The 27,489-nt window shown below is 42.6% G+C and overlaps 1 protein-coding gene across 1 annotated transcript in view; it reads left to right on the top strand.

Moving 5' to 3' along the window:
- The window catches only part of cacng2a (calcium channel, voltage-dependent, gamma subunit 2a), a 58,359-nt gene that overhangs the window by 18,082 nt on the left and 12,788 nt on the right, over positions 1 to 27,489 (top strand). Inside the window, exon 2 of the mRNA XM_062408993.1 lies at positions 16,134 to 16,217. Coding sequence (XP_062264977.1) covers positions 16,134 to 16,217 — 84 coding nt within the window. The remainder of the gene's footprint in view (positions 1 to 16,133; positions 16,218 to 27,489) is intronic.

Below are 27,489 nucleotides of genomic sequence, written 5' to 3'. Positions count from 1 at the left end.
CCTGAGCCTGGCGCTGCTGTCATCACTGTTTTAATCTAGTTTAATCCCTTATTTATTGTGAGGACCAATGATTGTTTTCATTCTTGTGGTTTGTCAACCTATTAGATGTTTTGATGATGTAATGACCGAACGACAATAATAAGAAATTCCCAACTGTTCGTTTCTGGAAGATACATGGAACGATTGTCTACCTTCTAATTCTAAAAATGTCTGTCTGTCTGTCTGTCGGTCTGTCTGTGGATCACATATCTCGAGAACCATTCATCCAATCAACTTCACACTCGATATATGTTTTCTCAGTGGCCTGTGTTGAATTTGGTCGATTTGGACATGTGATATGTTCAAATCTGAATAAACAAGCAAGCAGCACCTTGCAGTTAGGGAGGATGGGGCACTGTGCCTAAAAAGAGAGGCTGTGGACTTCTTCTATGTCCTCAGATAACAAACAGCAGAGGTCGGCAACTGGCAGCAATCATATCTCGCCTGCTAGATCATTTTGATAATTTGCCCATTTAAATTACACAATGTCAGACTGACACAGACGGTTGTCCTTGGTGCTGATCTGTGTGATGGCAACGACACTCATTGAATCACATTGTCTTAAGCAAATTATACATTAAGTAAAAGCACACCGTTCGTTTTATTGGTGTAATGCTTTATATCGAGCGAAGTTAAAGAGCTTTTATTTTGAAAAGGTGTGAAGTTTGGTCCGAAGATTGTTTCCGATTGCCTAACAGACCTCTGACATTCAGATTTAGATCGGGCACTTCGCTAGCATTTTAAATGTTCCCATCACGATAATCTTTGGATTATTACAATTGTTGACAACTTTCTCAACCAGACAGGAATACTTTTACTCGTTAGCGTAGCTTAGCATTAAGAACCAATTCAGAGTGCCTCTGAAGCTCTGTATATAACATTTCATAACGACTTTGACCTATGTGGTGTTTGGTGAGAACACGGTGCCTCTCGCTGCTTGTTTCACCTTCTTTGTGCACTGCAGTGTAAAGAATGAGATGCTGAATATGAGAGGTGACTTTAATCCTTCCTGGTGCAAACTGGAAGGATTAAAGCGACAGAGGAGGGAGCGTTATATTACTGCAAGACAAACTTATCAGGAAGAGTTCAGGTCATGTGATAGTCAATCTAAGCTTTGAGTGATGGCTGAAATTGTCCATTCTTCCTTGTTTTGAAAGAGGCTTATCGGACATTGAGATCCTCCCACTTTTAACAGATCTTTGCACCTCTTCCATGCCGTTACAATTTATCTCTCCAGCTCTCGAGTTGGCAGCGAGTGACTCCTCTTCTTGAGCCTTTTTTCCCTGCATGATGATTATGATGAAGACCCATCGTTCCATGTGTGTTGGCGAAAGAGTGATACAAAACATATTGTTTTCACTGCAAAGAAAGACTGACATATGAACATGGAGTGAGTCATATTCACTGTAAATGTAGCCAACTGCAAAGAGCATCTCTCACTCCTCCTCTCAGGTTATGGCTCTAACATTCAGGAGAGGGAGCTTTTCTTTCTTGCTGCTCTTCTTGTAAATATCTGGAGAGCTGTGTTATTCGACCCTGACATCGTCCAGAGGGAACACAAACCCTCATAATGTCGAGCAGTGTGATTACGATCAGGTGGAGTGACTTGGCTCTTGATGCTCTGTTGGTATAACCTGATACACTATTTGAGCAACTGTTGGCTAATGCCTGCTGCCAACTGCTCAACTATACTAATGCACTCTTATCACTGCTATGTGTGTGTGTGTGTGTGTGTGTGTGCGTGTGTGCGCGTGTGTCTGTGTGTGTTTGTGTGGATTACTTATGAGTGATTACTTAGAGAGTAAGAGAAGTGTATATGAATGTAAAAGGATGGTGACCAGGATAAGGGCTGTGAAAACAGATTTTAAGAACGTAGCTAAATACTGAATGATTAATAGTGAATGATTGAAGGCAGGGGTCTTCAATGTTTTTCAGGCCAAGGACCCCCAAACTGGTGGAGAGATGGAGAAGGGACCCCCTACTTTACATATTGAATAAAATTGTGCTTTATATTAAACTGGACCTAGTGCCATATATAAACATAGCTACCCTGTTATTGCGCATTCAATACTAAGCTATTCAAATATAACACAGGTTCATATTCATGTTTGTAATTTAAACATGTGCACGGCACAGGGTGGCCATGCCACTGCCATTTATAAACATACATCTTGCATACAACAGTGAGGTATTAAAGTAATTCACAGATTCATGTTTTTATTTTAAACATACATGTAGAAGAGACAGTGAATCCTCAAGCCATCTGTGGATGGCACACATACTCCCACATTAGTGAAATGTCGGACCCTGATGGGTAGCACACAACTTATCTAACCTTGGACGTATGGAGGTTGTCAGGCAGAGGGTCAAATCAGCCTTTCAATATGTTGGATGCCTGTTAATGTGTATTTAAAGACATTTAAATTTGTGGGAAAAATTTGTTAGAAAATAAATCAAAAATTATAGAAAATTAAAAAAATTGTCTAATCAACCAAACATTTTGCGACCCCCCTGCAGTACCTCTGCGGACCCCTTAGGGGTCGCGGACCCCCTGTTGAAGACCTATGATTAAAGGGATAGGAGTGCATTGAGGTGAGTAATACAGATGTAAAATCATGCCCAGTTAAAGTGAATAATAATCTGAAGAAAATATGTACATGATCGATAGCAGCAGATCAATAACTATTTTAACATATGAATACATATAAATACAGCAGATATGTAATAGATTAATAAATGAGCAGTAAGTCTTAGGAGTTAAGGAGTTGAACAGCCCTGGGAACAAAGGTTGCCCATTTGCTGGGTCTTGAAGAATATGAAGTGCTAAACTCCAGGTCGGCTGCTCCCAGATGTTAGTGACTGATCTCAGTGGAAGCCTGATGTTTTTAGAGCAGACTGTGACAGTTCTCTGCAACCGGTTCCTGTTCTGGAGGCTGATGGAGTGAAACCAGCATGTGATGGAGAATGTGATGACATTCTCAATGAAAGAGCAATTGAAAGTCTGGAGGATGTCCCTGCTGACGCTGAAGGAAATGAGCTTCCTCGGGAGGTATTGCTGCTGCTGACATCTTCTGAGACTTTCCTCTGTGTTGCAAGAGAATTTCGGTTGTCAGTCAAAGATGGTGCCCAGGTATTTGTACTCCTTAACGCGTTCCACTGGGTCCCTGTCGATTGTGGTGGTGGCTGCTGCTGCAAGCTCCTTCTGCCTGTTTGAAAAGGTGACAACCATCTCTTTGGATTTGCTGACATTCAGTTCCATGCTAAAGCTGTCGCGCCACTTCACAAACTCCTGCAGAACTGGTCCCTGGTGCTGTGAGGGGCCTGATAGCAGAGACAGGAGAACTGTGTCGTCAGCATATTTAACCAGGTGACATTGGTCTGTGTAGATCTAAATATTCCAATAATAATAACCACCGGAGAAACGAACACTTACTGTAACTTGCTGATGCAGTAGGTGTATTTTGTCTTCAAACATTTTTGAAAGCAGCTCTTTAATGTGTAGTGACGTATTTACATTGTGGCGTTGGTATTTTTGTGAAACTAAAGGATCTGAATTCTTGTTCCATTAAGACGTTTAGAGTCTTATTTTGTCACATATGTATGATGCCTGATATTAGTGATACACCTCTAACAGAGTTCACAGAATCTCTGCAAGAGTGATGGACCAAAAGGGTGCAACACATTAAAACAAAGAAGATTTAATACATTTTGTACAGGCAAAGAGAAAAGTTGTGTGTGCATATGGTGGTTTTCATGTGTGAGAGATGGTGAAGATAGGTGGGTGGCTGGAAACACACTGTTTGGAGTGTGTGTGTGTGTGTGTGTGTGTGTGTGTGTGTGTGTGTGTGTGTGTGTGTGAGTGTGTGTGTGTGTTAGTGTGTGTGTTGGTGAGCACAGCTCTGAAGTGACGGGGGGGACAGGACACCATAGCCCTGCGAGCACAAGAGTGAGTCAGCCAGGCCTGATCATCAACGCAGAACAAGAGTCCAGAAATTAGACACGGCCGCAGCATGATAACACACAAAGGTCCGCCTCATCAGTTTCATTTGAACCCATAAGCTTTCAGAAGACGCGTACAAATACGGACAGAGTTATTGCAAAATAGGTACATAACATTGAGATTAAATTAGCCTTAACAGCACAATAACATCCATTAATGTTGTAAAACTATTGTGAGTTTTTTTCTAATATTTAAGGTTGTGTGATACAATTTAATAATATCGGACTGAAGATTTCCACTTGTAATGTAATATAAAACTTCTATATGGAAAAAACATTTGTTTGAATGGTTCATAGTAGTTAAGAATGACTTTATATAAAGATTGACGACATGACTGGATCGACCCCTGGTGGCCCACCTTCCTCCATGTTAGCAGATTGTACCAAATCAGGAGCCAAACTAAAAAGTCAAACATGTTCCTCAGAGATGGTATCTTTCATTTAAGGTAATCACAGTGATGTTTGTTCAAGTGTACAACCTTCTGATTTGTTTGGTTTTAATTAGTTTATCTGATGCTATAAAACCGGGGGATTGACAGCTGAGGAGTCATGATTGATCGGGAGGGTTATACTAGAAAGAGCTTGAAACGGCGGCTTTAGCTTTTATTATGTATTTCCTGTCGAAAAGGGAATTTAAAGACGTCAAAGATTTTCCATCAGTTCCTAATGATGATTTGAGCAAATGATTAAAGGATTAATTGAGAATGTAATTGTCAGATAAGTTGCCAATGAAATAGTCATCCTCCCCCTTCATCAGTCTATATATCTGTCTGTCTATTAGAGTACAGGCTAATGAGTTTAATTAGCAGGAAAGTTATAAAACATTTGCCAAAGAAAGGGCAGACACCATCAGAGGAAAGTCAGTTTGTTAAATAGAAATAATAATAACATTTCCAGGCAAATACAATCCTCATCCATGTGTCCTGCAGCCTTCTTCTCCAGGCTCTGTGTCAGTGTGGCTCATACACTAATCGTTATAATCTAGTTAAACAGTTTCATCGACTGCCTGTGATTTGTGATTTCTTTATAGACTCCAGTAAATGTAACCCCCCTCCGCCCCTTCATCTTAGATCTTTCCTCAAGTGATCCCGCTGTTATTAATGGCGTTTGGGAATTCAGTTGATTTAAATAAGAGAAGCACGCTGATAAGATCAATGGGCGACTGTTTTAAGCTTGGATTTATGACACTCAGCTATTGTCCCACTGTGCATACGTTGCAGATTTTTGTGCCGATACCGTGAGCTCACTTCCTCTCAGCGTGAATCACGTAAATCACAGGGAAAAGGCCGTAGGTGGGGTCAGACCATTTAGCGTTGCATGATGGCCAGCTACAGCTTCATCACCTGATCGTCTGGCGCAGAGAGCTGAACCATCCAGAGGTGAATTGAGTTTGATGTTTACAGGCTGAGTATATAAACCCGAGGTTTAAAACACACTTTGTTCTCCTGCTTACACAGAGTGAGAATTTTACACACACACATTGTTTCATCCTTTCGTCTCTGTGTAGCTCTGAGTCTGACAACAAAAAAACATCTGATCAGCATCAATTCGGAAATGGACAAAGAATATGCTGTTTTTGTTTGTTTAGAGACAAACGTGAAACACATGAATACACAACCCCCTCCCAAGTGTTTTTCCTTGCATGCTACATCCTGACCCGAGGATGCAGGTAAACCCTTATTTATTTACAACATCTCCTTTAGTTAGAGTACTTACGTGCTCTCACTGTCTCAGGCTGCAGCATTAGCACGAGTTAGCATCTGAAGGTGATCGAAACAAGTGCTGTAAAATGTGCAGAAATAAAGGGAACTTTGCTGTTTCCTCAGCCGACATCAGCTGATAATCACAGATTGTAAAGATTGTCTGGTGTCTATTCTTCTGTTCAAAACCCCACTAACATCTTGCTTTTATCTTCAGAAGAATGTATACAGCATTCACTCCCAGTTCAAATGACTGTAGTAAACACAGGTTTTAATCGTCTCCGAGAGCACTAATGGAAACATGACAACCAGGTGAATTTGCTAATTTCGGTTTTCGAGGCATTTCTAATATTGAACATAATGCGCCGGGGAAAAACACAGAAAGGCAAATCCCTCTATTTGCAAAGGGAAAGGAGTAGATCGTCAAATTTTTGCTGATTTACAAGAAAAACTGCTTATTTTCATGTGAAACAAGTATCATGTGGTAAAGAGGAGCTGGAGGTGCCCGTTGCACATAGAGATCAATTAATTGATCAGCTGATTGAGAGAAAATGTATCAGCCTGGAATTTTTTTTTCTCCCAAAATTGCTTTTCTTTATTGTGAACATTGTCTTGTTTTCCTCTATGGCAGTAAATTAAAGGTTTCTGCATTTGAATCAGTTTATCGAACAAATTCTAAATTCAATATGGGCATTTCTCACTGTATTCTACAGTGAGAGGTTTACAGATAAAGCATATAGAATTTAATGCAGCTACGGTTGTAACTAATAGTGATTTAATTACTTATCTGGTTTATATTCTTGACTAATCATTTCATTGTCAGGCCAATGGAAAGTGGAAAAAGTGTTTGTCAGTTTTTAAAGTAAATCCTTCATCTTCATCTTATCAAGCACCAAACACGTATGCGATTATTTTAATAGTTGCAGATAAAATTTCTGAAAGTACACTGATCGAATTTAGCAGATCGATGTTGCACATTATGACTCACACAGTAAGATGGTTGTTGCACAGTTTAGAGGCACCTAAAGCCCAGAGGAATTGGGGTTCATGGACGGTATTAAAGATGGACGACATGTCTCGACGTTCTCCCACTATCCAGAAATTAAGCAAAAATATTCTAGCTAAGAAACGATTCCAACTGAGCCTGTGCGGGGGTATGGAGCTGTGATATTGAGTTTCTTCAGATACACACACTTGACGTTATACACGTCATTAAACGATGAAATCCATGTGGACTCTGTTGATGCTCATGATGCTTAACATATCGCAAAGAGCTGTTTATAAGACACACACACACACACACACACACACACACACACATTCACAACATACACACACACACACACACACACATTCACAACATACACACATACACACACACACACACACACACACAGTTGATCACATGATTGCTGTTGGCGTAGGTGAGGTGTTGCATTTGCAGCCATTATTAGCGCACAGCGTTTACCTGGCCTGCATTTTGCGGAATTCCTCTCCCTGTGGGCACTGCTGCTGCCGAGGGACTCTTCTGCAGATCTGTACATCATCTCCCCCTGTCTGACCAGAAGGCTGTGATGCACACCACACTGACACCGGTGACTCACTGGTTTGCCGGTCCTGGATCTGTGAAATCTCATCCTACCCGTCCTCATCTGCTCTGTAACCTCACACATCCCAGTGCGTTCGCAGGTCTGAGCTGAGACACATGGGTGGACTCACGGAGCAGGAGAAAACCCTCCCACCCCTCAGACATCCCCAACTGAAAAGGAGAGGAAATATGAGTGGCTGAGAAACAAAGCATTGAACTAACAGGAACTTCACGTGGCGTTTCCCTTAAATGCACTTGTAAGAACTTGTAGGATGTCCTCTTCCCAGTAGTATTGGAGAAAAAAAGTAGCATTTCTTTGTCCATCATTATTAATTGTCACTGTTGCTTTTATCACCTCCTTCTGGGCGAGTACAGTGAGTTTCTGTTGTGGAGATACAGACATTAAATAAAAACTGATAAAAAGTCAAAAAAAGATTGTTCGCTGTTCCTTTGGTTATGTAGCACAGTCGCTCCCTGCCTCCCTCCTTGTTTCTTCCACACATTGTCTCAGGAACAAACAGGCCCACGCGGTGCGGCCTCAGCTCACAGACAGACGCAGACGTCCCACCGCTCAGGGCAGAGAGGTTCCGGCTTTGTTGGGGAAGCGCTCGGAGCCGAGCAGCAGGAGGTCAAATGCCTGTCAGTCGTCCTTGCTGCCTACGTTAGTCTGTTTCTCACATCACCTGAAGCTACTGAGGCCTGAACGATGCAACTTTTTCAGTGAAACTGCTAATATTATATTCTTCAGGCTCTTTAGTTTTAATGATATTTCCAAGTGAACTTAATCTTCTCAAAGTCCAATTAAAAGCACTGATAGGATCCAGCCACCCACTGTGACGTCACCCATTAGTCTGTGAGATGCGGTTTTGAACATGTTCTCCAGTGCCATCTTGTTTTTTTGGAAACAGGAAGTAACCATATTTTGAGGAATGGGGGTGGAGCTTGTTTGAAAGCTCCAGGACACCTCAAGCCCAACTACACCTGCGACCAGCACCCATTGGACGGTAAAACTAGCTCTCAATCACACAGGGACATGAAAACAGGAGCATCATGGGTTGGGGCGAAAAAATATTCTAACATGAACGACTGTGACTGAAGTGACTGGAATAAATGTACCTCCTTCTCCACCCTCTGATTCAATCATGCGGGTGAGGGAGGTGTGGGTGGAGGCAGTCGAATCCAGACCTGAAAACCGCTGTGGCTCTGCGGTACGATCTCAGATCCAGATTTGATGCGATGGCTTCCGAAATTATACCCTGCCCACCTATTCCACTTCACTTGGAAGTAGTTGAGCTGAAGATGCTGTGACTGTCATTTTCCCTGTGTCTTTAAGTCTTCACACAGCAGCTCTGCTCCGGCAGTGACATGAAAAAAGCCTGTTTTCACAGCCTGACATGCCCCACTACATCTGTGTTTAGTGTGTGTGTGTGTGTGTGTGTTTGTATGCTAGCAGAGGGAGAGACCCTGCACACAGGCCTCCCTGCCTTTCATAGCGGGGTCATTACCAAGATGAATATAGTGATTATAAGGATGAATAAGGTGTGATTATGAAGATGAATAAGGCGATTAGGGCTCTTGTCACTGCAGCTCGGGCGCCTGTTCGTTAGGAGAGAGAAGATGTCAGCGTGTAACATGCATGAACCCATTACCTTTTCATCCACGGGGGATTTATAAGCACATACCTATAGATGCATGCATGCACATGAGAAAGCTGCAGCTCTGTAAAGGGGGGAGAGGAGACCATTTGTATTAATTTGTGAGGTTAAATGACCCATGTGTGCAATATATCTCTCTCCAGTGGCTGTTCAGCGAAGTAATCCCCCTTATGCGTTTGACCTGAAAGGACACGAGCACACCTGCTGCACAGGCTGATGTGCAGGTAACTGTGCCAAAAAGAACTAACTTGAAAAAAAGGTTACAAATTTACTCTATGTATAGTTAATTACAATAATCTTGACAACGTTTTTAACTCAGACTTCAAATTGAATGATAAATACGTCGATAAACTTTATTGTCTGTCCCAAAGTGACAGATATTGAACATACAAAATCTCTCTGCACAGCGAGGCAGGGCCCTAAACCTTATCCTGCTCAGGGCCCCCAGACGCACAGGGCCCACGCTGGCTGCCGTGTTATTCCAGGGGTTAATGACACCTCACCGGCTCTGTCCACGTGATCCTCTTCTCAGTTAGCTATAACCATGGCAACACGATGTGAACAGTTCTGAGGTCCACATGGCAACGGCTGCCGTAGGGACTGAGGATGGAGGTGGGAGGATGAGGAGGATGAGGGGGGAGTCCTGGACGCTGACGCACTTGGTGTCTGCCTGGAAAGTTTGATAGAATGCCGCCCACTGACAGATCTGAATCTCTCTCTCTCTCTCTCTGTGTGTCTAAACTGCACCTCCTACTCAGTCAAGGGTCCTCCTGACCCCCCCCCCCCCCCCTCCCCCCTGTAAACTCCCAACCTCCTCCGTTTTTTGTGTCTCATCAAACATTTGTCTCCGTCTGCAGTCCTGTGGTAGTGTTCACAGCTGCACTGTTGGGAGGGTCACATGTGCGTGGGTGGGCTCGACCCGGATGTGTCCCTCTCCGCGGGCATGCGGGGGGATTTGTCCAGTTCTGCTCTTTTCTTAACTGCGGAATGTGTTGGATGTGTACAGTGCTGGTCCTGCAGTGTTATTCATCCACCCTGAATATTTATGATTTACTTGGTGGCATGAGGAGCTCCAATTGAGAGTCATCTCTAAAGTGAGGAAGTAGTTCAAGAAGTCCATTCTTGAAATGATTTCTATTTATTTGTGTAAACAAGGACAAAGTTCAGTGTAAAGCAACAAGATGGGGGGGGGGGGTATACATAGGAAAAAAGAATCATATCCTATGTATATATAGTTCCTGGGAGAGGTCAAACTCCAAAAACTCACTGTACTTCTTTTCACATAATCCATCGTCTGCCCAGAGCCACAGTTATGAACTGATCTTAATGCAAACTATCAGTAGAGCGGGCTTTTAATACAGGAGATGTAGAGAAGATGATTTCATCCAGTCCAAAATGTTGTGTTCGGACGGTTTCTAGAGTTCGTGTTTCACATATGAGGATCAGGAGATTGTCCAAGTTGGATGTGTTCATAATGAGGGGGGCATGCCAGAAGGAGTGAGGACATGACATATGAATTCTGCTGTTGAAATAAAAATAAATGAAGGTTTTTGCTCGGTATGTGGTTCCTCTTTCTCATGCCGAGATATTTGTATTCCTCCACTTACACATCCGTTGCATGTTAGAAATGCCATCAACACGCCTACTCACTCACTGTGAATTTTACAGACATTTTCCTGCTGTATTCTCGCATGGGCTCACTAATGAGAAGCATTTACATTCCTCCATTCATTTTGAAAAAGAAAGCTTTGCTGTGTGTCATACTGAACTAGACACAGAGGTTTTGTTTCTTCACTGTAACAAAACCGTTGTAATGGCACTGAGGGTGAGTTTTTTTTTTTTATGGAGAGGTAGCATTAAGTAGAATTTAAAGATTACTTAGCCTTCCTACTCCGTGTCATTGTGACCTTGTGATGTGGCTGGATTTCTCACAAGTGACAATCCATCTTCTCAGAATCTGAGTTATTTTCATGCGTCTGGATTAACCCAAATAGTCTAATATCCAAAATCCGTCGAGCAAACTGCTACTTTGTGGGACTAAGGTCTGTGCATTTCTTCTTTCTTGTCATTCTAAGTTGATCACTCTTATCATCCAGGTACTGAGAGGAGAAGTGGGGGTGGAGCAGCAGAGTGTAGGTTAAGTGAGAGTCAAAGTGGGATAAATGGTTTGCAGTTGCCTTAAAAAGTTGCAGAAAGTCTCAGAAGCAGGTCAGAAAATGTCCTTCCCACTCGAAGAGGGAACATGTGCGTTTTCTTTCCGAGTTCCTGTCTAATGACCAGGAACCAGGTGCATACCCAGGTGCATCATTGACGTCTTTTAACCAGTGAACACCATGGAACACTTCTACATCCCTGCATAAAGAGAAACACAGCGGTGTGGCCAGGAATAGCTTCTACTTGTGGTGGTGCATTCGTACCAGCAGGGCCTGAAAATGGGCTCGAAGCTGACCGGATAAACCCCACTCCCTTAGGAACAGACACAGAGGCTCGATGTGGTGGGAGACTATAAATCTATATCCACCCAACTCCCCCGCCTTTCACTTTGCCACAACCACCTTCTCTTCTCCACAGCGCACTCCACTCCTGAGTGCTCCTGCATCTCTCCGGCCACTGTGATAATGAAGTGCTTTATGGCTGCAGAGGACAGGAGGGGACGCAGGGGGCACGGGGTTAGCCCATAGCTCATTCCCACTATATGGGAGCAGTGGCCATGCAGTGACTGGACTGATTGAGTAATTCTGGACAACCCCCACTCTTTCTCCCAAAACAAAAAACACATCACCGGACGGCTCCAGGCGTGTGGGATGATGGTTCAATCCCACCGGGGGATCTCAGATAACCTGCGCCCTCTACTGATGACGAATCAAATTGATTTATGCTGCTCAGTCAGGCCGAGCAGGCTCTTCAGAAACTCATCTGGATTACAGCAACCATCTTCAACCTTGTTCTCAGGTTCGAGGAGGGTTTCATGTCTCCATATGTTGTTCTGAAGTACCTTAGGCCTTTTGAGACTGAAACTGGGATACAAAGCTGCATAAGATTCACTCGCAGCCATCAGAGTCGTTTGCCAATTCTTCATTAGTTAAAAGGCCTCAGAGGATTAAACCTGAGAAAATGGATGTACATTGAGACCTTTGATATTAAAAAAAAACATTCGGGCTCTTTGAAACTGAATTTTTTGTGCAGCATCTCCTGCCCTTCATCTTGTTTCACTCTGATAAACGGAAGGTGAGACTCACCCATGCAGCGTGCGGAGCTGAAGGTGCAGGTGCTGCTCAGTGAAAACAGGTGTTTCTCTTTGAGCAATGAGCGCTTCAACCCGCTACGCAGCCCGAGCCTTGAGAAGCCCCTCTGCCAAAAGTTATTTTAAAGGCCAAACCGGTCTCACCACGCAGACGGGCCCGCGCTCGCACTCATGTGGGGAGGTCTCTGAAATGAAAATGCCATTACAAACCATTTACCAGCCTGCTGAGTTTACATGTCGTACAAGAAAAGGAGCGTTCGGAGCGGTTAAGTGTCACATAAATCTTTCAGCAGGCTAATTGAAGTGGTTCCCCCAATAGGCCACTCTCCGCAGCTGCTATTACAAATAGCACAACTGCGGATGGGACGGCCAGCTGTAAACCAAATCTTACACCCACTGGATAACACTGCTAACACACACACACACAGTGCTCTGTGGGCTGCTGCTGCTAGTTTGCTCAGACAGCTCCACTGGGAGCGTGCGATGTAGTCGTATGTAAACACAAGTCATCTTTCAGTGAAATATGCTCTGAGAGGAGACACAAACGACTTTGCCTCCCCTCGTCCTCCTCCCACTTTCTCTCCTCTCCCATAACCACAGCGTGTTTAAAGCTTATTTGAACGGGCAAGTTGAAGAGGAGCACATTGTTATTTCCAGCAGCAGCCTGGGGGAGTAGTTGCAGGAAGCGGCGGGGTTACACCTACAGTGTGCACCAGCTCACTTCTCAAAGCTGCAGCCGGAGCTCCGGCAAAGCTTCTGGGGATCGCTCAGCTCGGGCTTCATGCTAGTCCTCTAGTTTAACAGGGATTACCTTCCAGCTGAATGGACCAGGCCCGGTACTAATCTCCTCATCTGCCACTGAAAGAGGAACTTGATGCAATATATCAGAGCCTCAAGTTCAAAACTGTGCAAGTCCGTTAAACACTGGAGGGCTTTTTCATGGCTCAGCAATTACCCAGGGCCTAAACTGCGACTCTTAAACTTGATGTATTCCTCCTCGCGCTCCACCTTTTTTACTCCGTCCTTCAAAAACACTCTGTTCCCTGCCCGTCCTATATTTATTTCTCCTTACCTTTCCCATTTTCTCCATCTTTATCCCCCCCTCTCGGTCCCTCTCATCCTAATTTCCACAGAACCTGTTGATTAGTGTGTATTTTGGATTGTGGGCCAGTGGGAGAGAGAGGGGCGGTAGCCTACATTAGATTGTGTCCATTGAAGATTAATATTAGTTTTCCCACATTCACACTGATGCTGCTAAAAATGTATGTTACCTGCATGTAAAAAAGGCCCATTAGGTGTGTTTCCAAGCACCTTTACAATTACACCTGGGGCTTGACTCAGGAGGAGAGGTTGGTGTATTAATAAAAAAAAATATGACGAGTGCAAAAGAAACACCACACCAGCTTTCACTGAAAAGAAGTTTAAAATGCCTGGCACACACTGGAGGATTTTCAAATCTGAACTGATTTTAAATACATGAACAGAAATAGAGATATATTTGTTTTGATGTGAAACCTGGTAAATAAAACAAAAGTATTTTTTTGCCTCAGCCACAGATGTTTTCTACCCTAGTCCTTTTTTGTTGGTTTGTTTGTTTGTAAGCAAAATTAAGCATAAACAACATCAAATTTGGCGGAAGGATGTGTCGAAGACAGGACTTTTTTTAATTTTTTGTGTGTTCACAGGGAAATAATTCATGGGTCTGGAGGGGAAACAATCAGGAATATGTAGACTGAAATAGTTGCAGTTTGATTGATGTCAAGGGGACTGTTGGGCCTTGGTGGAGGCACGCACTCTGCTGAGTGCCAATCTAGATTATGCTCTAGGGAGCCATGTTTAAGTTCTACACACAAGTACAGAGCAACTTTACTGCAGATTACTGCTCACTCCTCCGATCACTGTGTCCCACACTACAGGATCATTTGGCCAGATAATCTGTTCAGGTCACATCAGTCTTGAATTGAGAACGACTCCACTACATTCTTCGTTAACACTTACTTCATGGCTTTACCAGATGTTTATCATAATGAACCAACTCCTAGAAAACAGTGGAAACACATCTTCTGTTTGCACATTTCTGGAAATACTTTTACAATTAGACCTACAAAGGGATAGAAACTCAGTGATTCAGACGATCAAAAGAAATTACCATCCTTCTTGAGATGAATTTCTTAACCGGCAGCAGCAACGGTCGCCCGCCGGCAGGTAGCCAAGCCTCAGACATTGTTCGCAGGTGGGAGAGCAGACCGCTGACGCTTTGATGGCTCTTTTTCCAAGGTGACGCTCTGTCTAATGTCTGAGCGGTCGTCGCCAGGGGGTCTCTCTCTCTCTGCGGGGGTTGGGCAGTTCACAAAGTAATAACCGCACCCTGCTGTGCCCATCATGCCTCGCTGCCAAGACCTCCTCGTGAAACACCTGGCACCATGGTAACCAACACCTGTTCACCTGATTAGAGGGACACAGGAGGAAGAGGAGAGGAAGAAGTTAATGAAACGCTAATCTGGTCCAATCAAAACGCCCGGGCACCTGCCTCCTCGGCGCCGCAGCCGGTCACTGTAATGGCCGCCTTCTGGGTTGCCTCCCCAGCCATGCCACCTTGAGTGACCTCATCAATGCCAAGGCTCCTCTGAGGGGCAGCAGATAGAGGAGAGCGTTCATGGAAGTGGGAGGGAGGGGAGAGGGAGGGGAGAGGGAAGTCGGCGTGCTGCTTCCTGGATGGAGTAGCTGGACAGCAAGGTGTCAGCCAAATGAACAAGCATTTAAGAGATGAGGTTCCCCGTGCACAGCCGCTGGAGCAGCTCCAGGTCGCGCCAGCTGCACCGCTCTTGTTTACAAGCCGCCACCTGCTACTGGAGAGGCCTGGTGCTCAGGTCGGATTTCTGCCGAGCATCGTCTGATACCATCCCCTGATATGAATCTGACTCTACCTACACTGAGAATTAAAGAAACTGTTAAGTGTCTTAACTGTAATGTGAGTTACCAAAAAAGGGTAATCAAATTATCAAATGATCAACTGAATATGTGCAACAGTCCTGAATATACTTCAGTAGGAGCTGAAATAATAATTTATCCTGTGTTGTTTGTTGTTCATTTAGGCTGCAGGTATTTGTTTAGTTGTTTTGGTTTACCCTTTTCATCTTTTTTACCTCATTAAGCGAGTGGTAAACAAAGACAGGAGTAGGGCTCCGATATTTGGTATTAACAAAATCACATCTTACTTTACAATTTTATTTTATATAAATGCCATAAAAACGTATTTGGACTCATGGATCATTTAAACGCGTCACAGTAAAAAGACAACACATTGTCTCTTTTCAATTGAATTGCCTTGGTTTTGTTTATTTGTTAGTTGTCAGCAGGAACACTCAATCCCTTTATCTTGAAAATTGTGAGGTGTTTTTTGACATCTTCAATTTCCAAGGAAATAATTCATGGATCATGAAGAAAAAAACGGACATATTTAGTGGACTGATATCTGTGCTTTGTACAATTAGGTGCAGCTTGTGTGAATTTTGATATGAGCTCTGAGTGACATTCTAATGTTGCTTCTGGATTTGCTCATTTTCCATCTGTTTGTTGTGTTTGGCGTCTCTTCTAGGAGTCTTTTCAGCTCTTGTAGTTGTTTTAGATGAGTCAGTCACTCCCTGCTGACCTCTGTGGCCCCGAGGGCCTGTGTCCATAGGAGATCCCTCTGCGGCTGGAATGACACATTTCTGCTTGCCAAATTACTTCGATGATTAATCAAAAATCAAACTGTCTTAATGATTAATTTTGTGTTGTTTGACTATATCATTAATCCACTAATTATTTCAGTTATAAAAAATACAAGTTTGCAGATCGCCAGTTTCTATTGAATTGTATGAACTCAGCTGAACTCTCTCTCTCTCTGTCTCTCTTTTCGCCACCAGGAAACTTCAAGGGGATGTGTAAACAGATAGACCACTTTCCAGAGGAAACAGATTATGAAGCGGACCCGTCAGAGTACTTCTTACGTGAGTATCTTATGCACATTGAATATCCTGTGAATGCATTTCATTGTATTGGTCCTTTCCTGGGTTTCCTGTTGGACGTGACCACAAGGGGGAAATGAAATCTCTCCAGGACTCCCTTTGCTTGTAGTCTTGATTTTGAATGTGTTCCACATTTTGTGCTGTCTCAGACCCGAGCCCGGTGCTTGTAACTTCCCTTGGCCCGTGTGTCACTGCCCATCTCTGCCGGCCTTTTAGCATGAGGACGGCAAGAGCTGAGAGTTGCCAAGCAGCTCATCTGTTTTTACTGCTTGGCTGTGTGTAACATAACGTGCAGTGTTACAGTCGGCTGTGTACCCTGTAAACACAGCCCATTGATTTTTTCCTTTGTGCAAGCAGGACAGAGACACTTGTTGAACTCATTTGTCTACTAATCCTAAAAATCACAACTATGAGTCGGAGGCTCATGATGTACTGTTAGTGTCGTTAGCTCGATACCCTCCCCTGACTGAGCTCATGTGTTTGAGCTGATTATTTGTGAATCCGTCTCAACATTTTCTGCAAAGATGTTGTTGCTTATTCTTCCTGTGTTGTTTTTAATGTCGACACATATGAAAGGTAGCCTTCATTTGTTTATGTGGCTTGGACAGTGTAGCCAAATGATGCTGGAGACGGCCGTTTCTATGGTTACTCTCACAGTGTAGCAACAGATGCAGGATAACAATGTTTCTAAGGTTACCGCTCTGCTCCAGGGTTGTGTAATAAACAGTAACGGAAATAAACAGGATATAAAGAAAGATATTCAGGCGTCTCTTCACTGACACTCAAAATAACTTTTCTACATACACACTGCATTACTTATTCGGGGCCTGAGCCTGCGTTTAAAATGACAGTTAGCATTTATTTTGGGAAGTTAAACATAAACCAAAAGATGCAAAAAATAAGTATCTTATGCAGGAAAGTTAGGGGCTTTGATCTGTCTGCGGCCATCATCTGTTTCCATGTTCAGAGGAACGAGAATTAAAATGTGGTTTATATTTCTGTTGTTCGGGTTCGGGGACTTGCACTGAAGTCCGGACATTTTCCAGAAATTTTCCAGAGGGGCTGTATGTGAGAACATAATTTTCCAAGTCTGTTGCTGAGGACATTTTTCTGGGAGCCCCCTAGTAAAATATCGAATTCAAATGAATAGTGAGTGAGTGGGTGGGTGTGATGATGTTTCTAACATGTGATGGATGTGAAACTGGATAAATACAAACATCTCGGAATGAAAAGGAAGAGCCAAAGATGTCAACTTTGAAAGACGACAAGATACGAGGGATATTGGTGATTAGGGCTAACGTTGGTGTTGATACGTGTACGTGTCACTTCCTGTCTCTATGAGAGCCGACTCGTGATTGCCATTGCTGGAGATTAATCCCAGCCAATTAGGTTGCGTTTGACTTTAACTCCTCACTCTGAGCGGTTGTTCCCTGTCCATGTGTCTCACAGAGAATGCTCATGATAACAGCTCTGGTGATGATTCCAGCGATACCTGAGCCTCGGTGAAGGCAGATCAATCTTATGAGGTATCTCTCTGGCTTGGGTTGCCGCCGGACCACCGACACCACATGTGTGCAAGTTGACCTCTTCCAATGCTGTGATTGGAGGAGAAGGTCGCAGTACTCCCAGTGGCTTGCCAATTAGGACACTCACATCCATAAATATTTCAGCCTGCTTTCTTATATGGGTCAGGCCTCTCTCTGCCGCCGTTTCCGTCCCGTTCTCTTCCCCATCACACGCATAATGTCTCCTGTCAGGAGTTTGTTCGACACCAAGTCTCTGGCTACAAAGATGACTGTGATGATTCAAAGGATTAAGCTGTTTAAACGCGTGTGTGTTTTTTCTTTTGGGTGCACGAAGAGGTCACAGGGGACATATGACATCTCAGTGTCCCCATACCAAACCTCTCACCTGGAATTTGCATAACAAGGAGTTTCACGGTGCATGTGGGCGACCAGAGACAGAAAAGTTGCCTCTGTTCACACATGCTGTTGGGGGGGGGGGGGGGGGGGGTTCTGCAATAGACATTATGTCACTTCAGGTGAAGGCACAACGGAAGTGACATCAGCTCGGGGGGATGCTCACCAGCCCAAAAATTGGAGGGGACACACCGGTGACGTCCCCAGACAGCGCGAAGGGGAGGAAGAGTATTAGGTGCCATGGTTTCCAAGCAGAAAACAGACAAATCTGACTCTAAACATGCACCCCCGCTTCATCACACACACAAACACACTGGTCTGCTGTCCTCGTGCGCACACACCACATATCAGTAGCTTCGCTGTGTGTGTTCCATGAGTCTGCAGCTCTCCCAGTAGCAAAGCAGTTTGCACATGCACACAGGGTTATATAAGCCAGCTGAGGCACAGTACAGCGCCAGTGGGTTTTTTGATCATGTCGTGTCGGAGCTCCCATCATCCACTGCTCCACTGGGCGCTAAGCAGCTGAGAGAGGAAAGCGGGGAAGAAAACGCCCAGTTACACAAGCTAATATTACTAAACTGAGACACACCAAGTCACCAAAAGATAGAGAGGAGGGTCACGTGAGGGGAGGAAGGAACCATGACCGGTTTTGAAATCTGTATAATTTTTTAAAATTTAGAGCTGAAACAATATGTTATCAGTCGATTAGCCTAAAGCTGAAAATAACAATCATCCAATTAATTGATCCATCTTTTTTATTCTTTTACGTTAATCAGTATCTATTAAATGTCAGAAAACGTCCCTGAGGAGGTGAACAGAGACGTGGATAAGAGTAAACTTTGGACTTTGACCCACATCATTTCTTCTAGAATGAATAGAGAATGAATAGAGTCTTAAAGCTGAATATTTTCAAGTTTGTTGACGTGAAAGAGAAGGTACTATAGTTCCCATTTGAGAAGATGCAACCAGAGAATTTCGGGGGCATTTGTTCCAAAAAAAATATCCTGATTGAAATTGTTTATTATTCATTTGATTGACTAATTAAATAATGAAGAAATCAAATGAAAAATAATACACAACTATTTTAATGTTGAATAAGTTAATAAATATCGATTTAATAATAGTTTATTTTAATTCATAAGGAATAGGTAGTTAGCATTATGCAACTGTGCCATGTTCCATCCTTTCACTGCTGATTCATTTGATAATTTTATATGTGATATGTAGGGTTTTCATTGTGTTAGTTTGTAATTCTCTCGCCGCATAATTTTCTCCTGCTTCATGCTCCATGTTTGTTTGTTTTCACATCAACAACTGCTTTCCCCCCCCCCCCCCCCCCCCCCCCAGCACTGGAATCCCCCTGTCATGCAGTGTCCCAGTTACCTACTATAGACTGAAACTATAAAGCATGCCCCATATCCTAAAGTTGATGTACTATCACTGATTCGGTAGGAAATATTCAAGACATTTGTGTTCAGTATTGTTTTGAACATGTAGCACATTTAAATTACCAATGGCATTCTATAGTAAAATAGTTATAATCAATATTTCAAACTAGGGGGTGGCTCATAGTGATGAAACATCACTCGACTCTGCAGCTTCACATTTTAGCCTCTTTCAGCTCATTGTGTATCTGTCCAGCTGATTATCCGTTTCCATTTTGTCTGACTTCTTTCATAGCTCCACATACTAAAATACCAGCTGGTGAATATAGTAAAGCATTTAGCAGCTCAAGAGACTGATATTTCCCACAGGAAGTGACGACGACCAAAAACTAAGATAAAAAAAGAGTGAATTTTGGACCAAATCCAGTACATTTGAAGTAACAATTCATCAGACTTAATAAAACAGAAGAAAAAAAACTGAAAACGCCTCAACACGGCTTGTGTGGTGTCATCCAAGTGTCTGGAAGCCCCAACAGTAATTTACGACTAGAAACCACGTCAATTAAACCAAGTTTTTACCCTGTTTTAGAATAATATATATAAGGAAGTGGGCCCCAGTTACTTCAATTTCATTGGATTTGGCTGAAACGCGGTTTACCCCTGAGACTCAAACACTTCACCCAGCCCTCCATCAGTATGGTGGTTAGCAGATAATGATTGAATTTTCATTTTTCTGTGAACCATCCCTTAAATATTGTTGGTGGCCACAAAATTGAGTTAAAAAATATGGAATGCTTTGTAATACATGAACTCATTGAAAGATCAACCCCATTCAAGTACATTTAACTCAGAATTTGTTTTCATGAATGTACGGCATACTCAATTTTACAAATGCAAACAAATTAAATACTCCTACTACTACCCCCAATTATAAGGTAATTTTACCCCCCTCGTTTGATTTTCATATCAACTTTCCCGGTGTTAATCCCTGACACTGATGCCTGCTTGCATGCGTTGATCTGAGAGTATTCGCTGACATTGGTGGCAGAAGGGCAGGCCTGTCACAGCCTGTGTCACCCTGGGGCCTCGCGGCAGACTGGACGCTGGCCTGAACTGGCTTTGGTGTCGCCCGATAAAATCAATGGGTCTGGGGCAGGACACGCAGAGGATTGTGGGGCAGCGCAGGGTGTGGCGACGCCCTCAGCTCGTGAACCAGTGCAACGGCTATGGTGCCAGTATACTGTACAGTCGTGTGAAGGGGGAGGGGGGGGGCTTCACCAGTGAGCTTCAACATGCTCACGTGAGCTGGGACGAGGTTGTCAGAAGGTTATATCACGTGTTAAATCTTGGCAGTGACATTAAAATCCAGCGTTTGATTTAGCCGTTGGTCGCCGTGACATTGAGCGTCCCGTTCTTCCCGGTATCCAAGGCAACAAATGAGGAATCCATCGACTGATATAGGCACATGCGGCACACGGACATGGGCCAAATAAATTAAAAGCCAATCATTTTTGTCCTGGTTGACCGAGTGAGTGATAGCCTTCTAACTTTATATCATATTAACATCGCGTATAGAGGCAGAACAGCTTGTAAAACACACAGAGGTGAGAGAGTGTGTCCTCGTATTGATGTGAGATTAGAAATCACAGGACGGGCCGCAGAGTTCGGCTTTCACAGCGTTATCATTAGGAGGCCGGCTGCACACTTTCGGTTCATTTATACACACTCACATTTATTCATAAGCTAAAAAGTTCAACCGCTGCGAGAGAAAACAATAAATGATATACTAGTGTCCTACTTTATCTCAAAACATAAAGAAGCAAAGAGTGAGCTTTGACAGTATTTGTTCCAAACACATCAGAATGAGAAGAGTGGTAGTGATGCGGGCGGTTCTGCCGGCAATTAAAAGCTCAAAGACCTGCAGCTGCTACAACATGAGTAAACAACTGTTTACACAACATTTGTCTCCGTGATAAATTCTTGTATCATGGAAATGTTCTGTGTCAGCATATTTCACATCTCACAGTGACATTTTTTAAGATGTGCTTACATTTACCTGCTCGCTGCCTTAGCCAGAAGCAAGGTATTGTTTTCACCCCTATGTGTGTGTGTGTGTGTGTTTGTGTAATTAATGACTTAACACCTCATGGACACATTTTTACTAAACTTGATGGCAGTATTAGTAGAGAGGATATCAACAGATGAAAAAACTAAATTTCAAGGCGTCTCTGCAAATAACAGATAATCTGAAGCTTGCATTGATATTGAAAAAATGTATTCCCCACCATATGATGTCATATGGGAAGTAATATCACGAGGATGTCAACAAATGATGTCATGCATAAAAATTACCTTTTTCTGATATTTTCCATCCCTGAAAAAGGATTCAGGATAATATGTGATAGGAATTAATTAACCATGATGCCACTATGAAGCCCGAAAATTAGAGTTAGTTAGTGTTCCTGTTCATAAATTTCAACATCAGTATGAAATGGCATTAGTGCCATCAAAAAAGTTAGCATTGGCTTATCGGGTCCGATAAAGAATGAGTTCTTGGCTGTTGAGATTTTAAAGGAGGCTCTGTAACGTTAGATTGACGCTAGAGGGAAGGTGGCTGTGGTCCGTTCTTCTTACAGCCGATCACAGTAGAGCTTTCTGCTCTCAAATTCATTCCATGCACGATTCAAGTGCTTCATCAAATTTGTTGTGTTCCAGATCTTGGCAGCAATGTCCTTTTTCATAAATTGCATCAGATTCTTCTTCTTCCGAGTTTGGTTTATTTCATCAAATTAAATTTCTTAGATATTTTTTAACCCCACAATGACACGCACACAAATTTCTCAAAATACAACAACGCACACACGCTCAATCTTGGGGTGTAACAAGGGATTTTCCTGGATGCCTCCACAACAGCCAATGACCTGATATTATATCTTGGTACAAGCATGCTTCATGCTTATTGGGCCAACAGAATCCGCTGCGTCTCAATTAGACTTAATCATGTAACGATCCTATCTTAATAACTCATATCAGTGTAGGTGGAGACCTGCTTTAGAGCAGCTCAGTGTTGAATTTCTCTTCCCTGCTGACATGTGATTTTGGCCAAGCTACGCTCTGCTAAGTGCTGTCATGAAGATCCCATGTGTTATCTTTTGGGACATCAATTGAATTTCAATATTATTTGTATCTCGCTTAATCATAATATACATATTCCTAAGGCACTTTACATAGTAAGGTCGAGACCTTAACATTTGAGAGACACCCAACAGTTGAGCAAGCACTCCTCATTAACTGGAAGAACCCTGCAGCAGAAGCTGACTTAGTGTGGGCAGTGCAATGTGAAAACAATAAGAGTGATATTTAGAGATATAAAGATGTTATTGATGAAAGCAGCACCAGTTATTACCATAATAATAAACACTTATAATAATAATTGTCATTGTGAGAGAGAGAGAGAGAGAGAGAGAGAGAGAGAGAGATGCTCAGTGCATGATGGGAGTTCCCCCAGCAGTCTAGACCTTTAGCAAAATAACTAAGGGATGGTTAAGGACTTACCTGATCCAGAACTAACCATAGGCTTTATCAAAAAGGAACGTTTAAGTCAAACCTTAGATGTAGAAATGGTGTCTGACTCCTGAGCCCAGAGTGGGAGCTGGTTCCACAGGAGAGGAGCCTGGTAGCTGAAGGCTCTACCTCCCATTCTAGAACCACAAGTGAGCCTGTATTTTGGTAGCAAAGTGATCTATTTGGACAATACAGTGTAATGACAACATTGATATATGAAGGGGCTTGATTGCTAAGGGCTTCGTACGTGAGGAGCAGGATCTGGTCTATTCTGAAATTTTACAGCCAGCCAATGCAGAGAAGCTAAGACAGGAGTAATATGATCTCTGGTTCTAGCTCCTTTCAGCACTCCAGCAGCATTTTGGACCAACTAGAGGCTTTTCAGAGACTTACTGGGGACATCCTGAAAATAAAGAATTACAGTAATCCAGTATAGCGGTAACAAATGCATGGACTAGTTTCTAAGTATCCTTCTGAGACAGGATGTTCCTAATTCTCATTATATTGCTCAGGAGGAATTAAAGTTGTCCTGGAGACTTGTTTTATATGTAGGTCAAATGAAATGTCCTGTTCAAACATATATCCATATATCACAGTGGAGCTTGGGGCCAAGCTGATATCGTCCAATGTGACTATCTGGTCAGGCAATGTTTCTCTGAGGTGTTTAGGTCAAAGTACAACTATTTTAGTTCAGAAGCAAAAAGTTTTGGGTCATCCAGGCCTTAACGATCTTGACACATTGCTGATGTTTAACTAAGTGATTCGATTCAAAAGGCTTCATAGATATGTACAGTTGGGTGTCATCGGAGTCACAATGAATGTGAAAGTGGTGCTTTCTGATGATGTTGCCTAAAGGATGCATTTATATGGGGAAAAGTAACTGTCCAAAAACACTTGTGTGTGCCTGGAGGAGTCATTGTTAGCATCAACAAATCAAAATCTATTTTATAAATACGACTTAGACAAGCCCAATGCCGTTCCTTTAATACCTACATGTTTTTCCATTCAAATGGTGTCAAATGCTGCAATAAGATCCAACAGGACCAGTATAAATTCATTATCTGATGCCATGAAAAGGTCATCAGCCACTTTTAACAGCGCCATTTCTGTGCTGTGACGGAATCGAAATCCCGACGGAAACTCCCACAACAAGCCATTACTATCTAAGTTATCGCAGAGCTGGTTAGCCACAGCTTTTTCATGGATTTTGGAAATGAAGGGAAGGTTTCATATGGGTCTATAATTAGCTAAAACATCTGGGTCAAGAGTGGGCTTTTTAAGCATCAGCAGTGGAGTGGAGGGTAATTACGGTAATTGAAATGTGTTGTGTTGAGGGAACTTTAATTGTCTGAGCGTGTCTGTCATGTGATGTGATTTCAGTGAAGCAAAGTGTTTGAGAGTGAAATGTTACGTTAAGACGAGCAGAACTCCGTGAGGGAGCACTGGATCCTGACAGCAGCAGTTTACATGTGCAAATCATGTGAGGCTTTTCAGTCCCCAGAGTCCTGAAATGCCCAGAAGAGCACTGGTGCAAAATAAAATAAGTCTAAGAAGGTATTCAAGAATTCTGCTTAAACTTTTTCTAGCCTGCTGTCAAAGATGTTCATTATAAATGGATTTTGTGTCAGATTGGGACTGTGTTGGATGGTTGTGACAGTGGATTATGCTGCAGGAGGGAATGTATTCATGTTTGATGAGTCACAGTCAGAACAATCAGACCTGTAGCAAGTAGTGACTATGTTTACATGGACTAATATTCTGACCCTAATTAACCCTTTTCTGAATAAAACATTTTGATGACGATATTGCTGATAGAATTTTCCATTATATCCAATATTCCATCCAACAGTGTCATTATGACTCATATCAACGTTACGTACTTGTTTACACTCTAGCCCTGGGCATGTGTTGTCAAGATGTTAGTAACTGTCATTTGTTGATGTCACAAACTGCAACAGGACATCATTATGTGATTTAAGACGTAGACATGTCGACCAGAGACATAATGCTCCACATGTCTTTATTACTTATTGTGATTATAACCTAAATAAGATGAAGGGAATCAGAAAATTACATTTATATGGCAGCACTTTACTCAGATCATTGTCTTAATCTGGTTGATGTCCTTACTGTTATATACACTGTTGGATATAATAATGAATACATCTAGTCAATATTGTTACCTCTGTAAGTTTTAGTCAGAAATAGTAACATTTTTTGGCACTTCTGCTTAAAAAAGAATTTGTGAAATTTTCAATGATCAAAATAGTTGTGATTGTTAGTTTTCTGTTGAATGATCAATCAATTAAGCACTTTGTCATGGCTGAAATCCGAATGTCATCACGATGATGATAGTTGGAAAATGGATAAATTGCCCAAAACAGGGAGAATCTGGATAATGGGACGAAAATAAGTCGATGAATTCCCAGAGGTGTGTTAAACGTCACATCAGAACTTCTCAGCTTTTACTCATGGGCCAGTTAATACATGCCAGAGAGTGAAACCTGCATTTATTCACCAATCAATTCAAGTCAAATTACATTCTGCCTGCAAGGTTAGTTGTCATCACCCATAAGCTTTTAGCCATAGAACGGGAGCCGCGTAAGCATCCTTGCAAATTAGCCACCAAAGCTAATTTCCTTTCTCGACACACCTTGTTTCACACTGTGTATTTTAACACAATCAGCAACCGCCACCAATTTTTTTTTTTCTTTCTTGTTATTTGTGGATGTGTGATGCATCATGGGGCAACGAACCTGGACGAGGACGTCGCAAGGGCTCAGTATTGAGGAAGAAGAGGAGGAGGAAGAGGAGGTGTAGAGGGGATTAAGACGCGTTTGTAGTGCTAAATCAATGTTCCTGTGAGTTGAGGCACCTGATTAGCATGACCCTGTCCTCCAAGTCAGCACATTCATGGCTGGGGGAGGCTGATTAAGAGCCAATGCTAATTTACCCTAAACCCTGTCAATGAAAGAGAGTGAAATAGAAAGGTCAGAAGATGCAAAGAGGGGAGTGTGCATTTTAATTCACATGTATGTTCACATGCACTGTACATGTGTGTTGTGTTTGTGTGTGCATGGTACCAAGCACCAGGTGTCCTCTGCATGAAAGTGACAATACAGTTTCTCGAGAAAAAATGTGTCTCATCGCAGTAGTGAAAAAAGTACATTTACTCAAGTGTAGTTTTGAGGTACTTTCAATTTGAATACGACAGAAAAGGATACCTCAGTGTCAAAGTGAAAACAAATTTTTACAAATTGATCTTGATTAATCGAACTATAAATTTGATAATGGTGACTTAATTATCATCGTGCAGAGTTTACAAGTTAATCGTATACTTAATATTAATAAGTCACCATGAATGTATAGACAATGTAGATCTGGACTGCAATATATCCATAAAGACTCACTGACTTATATTTGACTTCATAATATAAATATGAAATGATCCAAGTTTGTTGTATTTCAGAGTTTGGTGGATTGTCTCCTGTGTTTGTTTTGGGAAATTAAAGCAACTGCCAGTCAATGTGAGTTTCATTTCGACGTGTATGGAACTGATTCCGATGCTCAGATGCCTTTAATATTGCGACTATTTACCATTCAGTTGCATGAGGGGAGACACAGAAGAAGCCGAGCAGCTAAGGGCCTGCATGGCTGCTGCGTCTCATTAAGTTGTTTGTCAACCGGCATTGAAGAGTGTCAGCGCTCGGACACCAGCCTGAGCTGCAGCTGTGCCGATCAATACAGTACACACAGTATCTGCTTTCAGCCTGTGAACAGGTTGGCACGCATGCTGGCAGGACGGCAGGGTGGCAGGGCTAACCATCTCCTATCCCGGTGCAGCCTGCACCAGCAGGCCAGGCAGAGCAAGACACTGCCTGTGGGGACATGTCCTTGAGCTAGCTAATCACATGCAATTTGTCTTACAGGCTAACTTAGCAGGATATGCTAACATCTGACGCTTATAATCAGAAGAGACGTCATCAAAACGTTTCTTCTTGTTTTTTTGGTTTTTCAATGTTCTTCCAAGCTCAGTAATGGCTGCTCAGCCTTTGGCTATCCGCAGAAGGGCAAAGCAAAAAATCTATTATAATAAAGATGATTCACAACTGTTTTAATTCAAAAGTCATCAGCAGAAAACATAAACATGATAAAGTGTGTTAATAGCCATCACTGCTGAGTGTACAGTGAATGGATGTTCAGCCCCTGAAACGGTCTTAGACTCGATGTCATAAGTCATTTTCAGTCATGACCTGTGGGTAAAATAATGAGAATGGGATACAGAGTTTACCCAGACTTTTACTTTCACACATGCACAATGCAGCAGGACGCGTTTACAAAAGCAACAGATCCATTGCATTATTCAGGCGCCTGGTGGAGCAGCCA

This window comes from Platichthys flesus, chromosome 16 (assembly GCF_949316205.1).
Source record: "Platichthys flesus chromosome 16, fPlaFle2.1, whole genome shotgun sequence".
Taxonomy (NCBI): domain Eukaryota; kingdom Metazoa; phylum Chordata; class Actinopteri; order Pleuronectiformes; family Pleuronectidae; genus Platichthys; species Platichthys flesus.
This window is presented reverse-complemented; position numbering and strand designations above follow the sequence as displayed.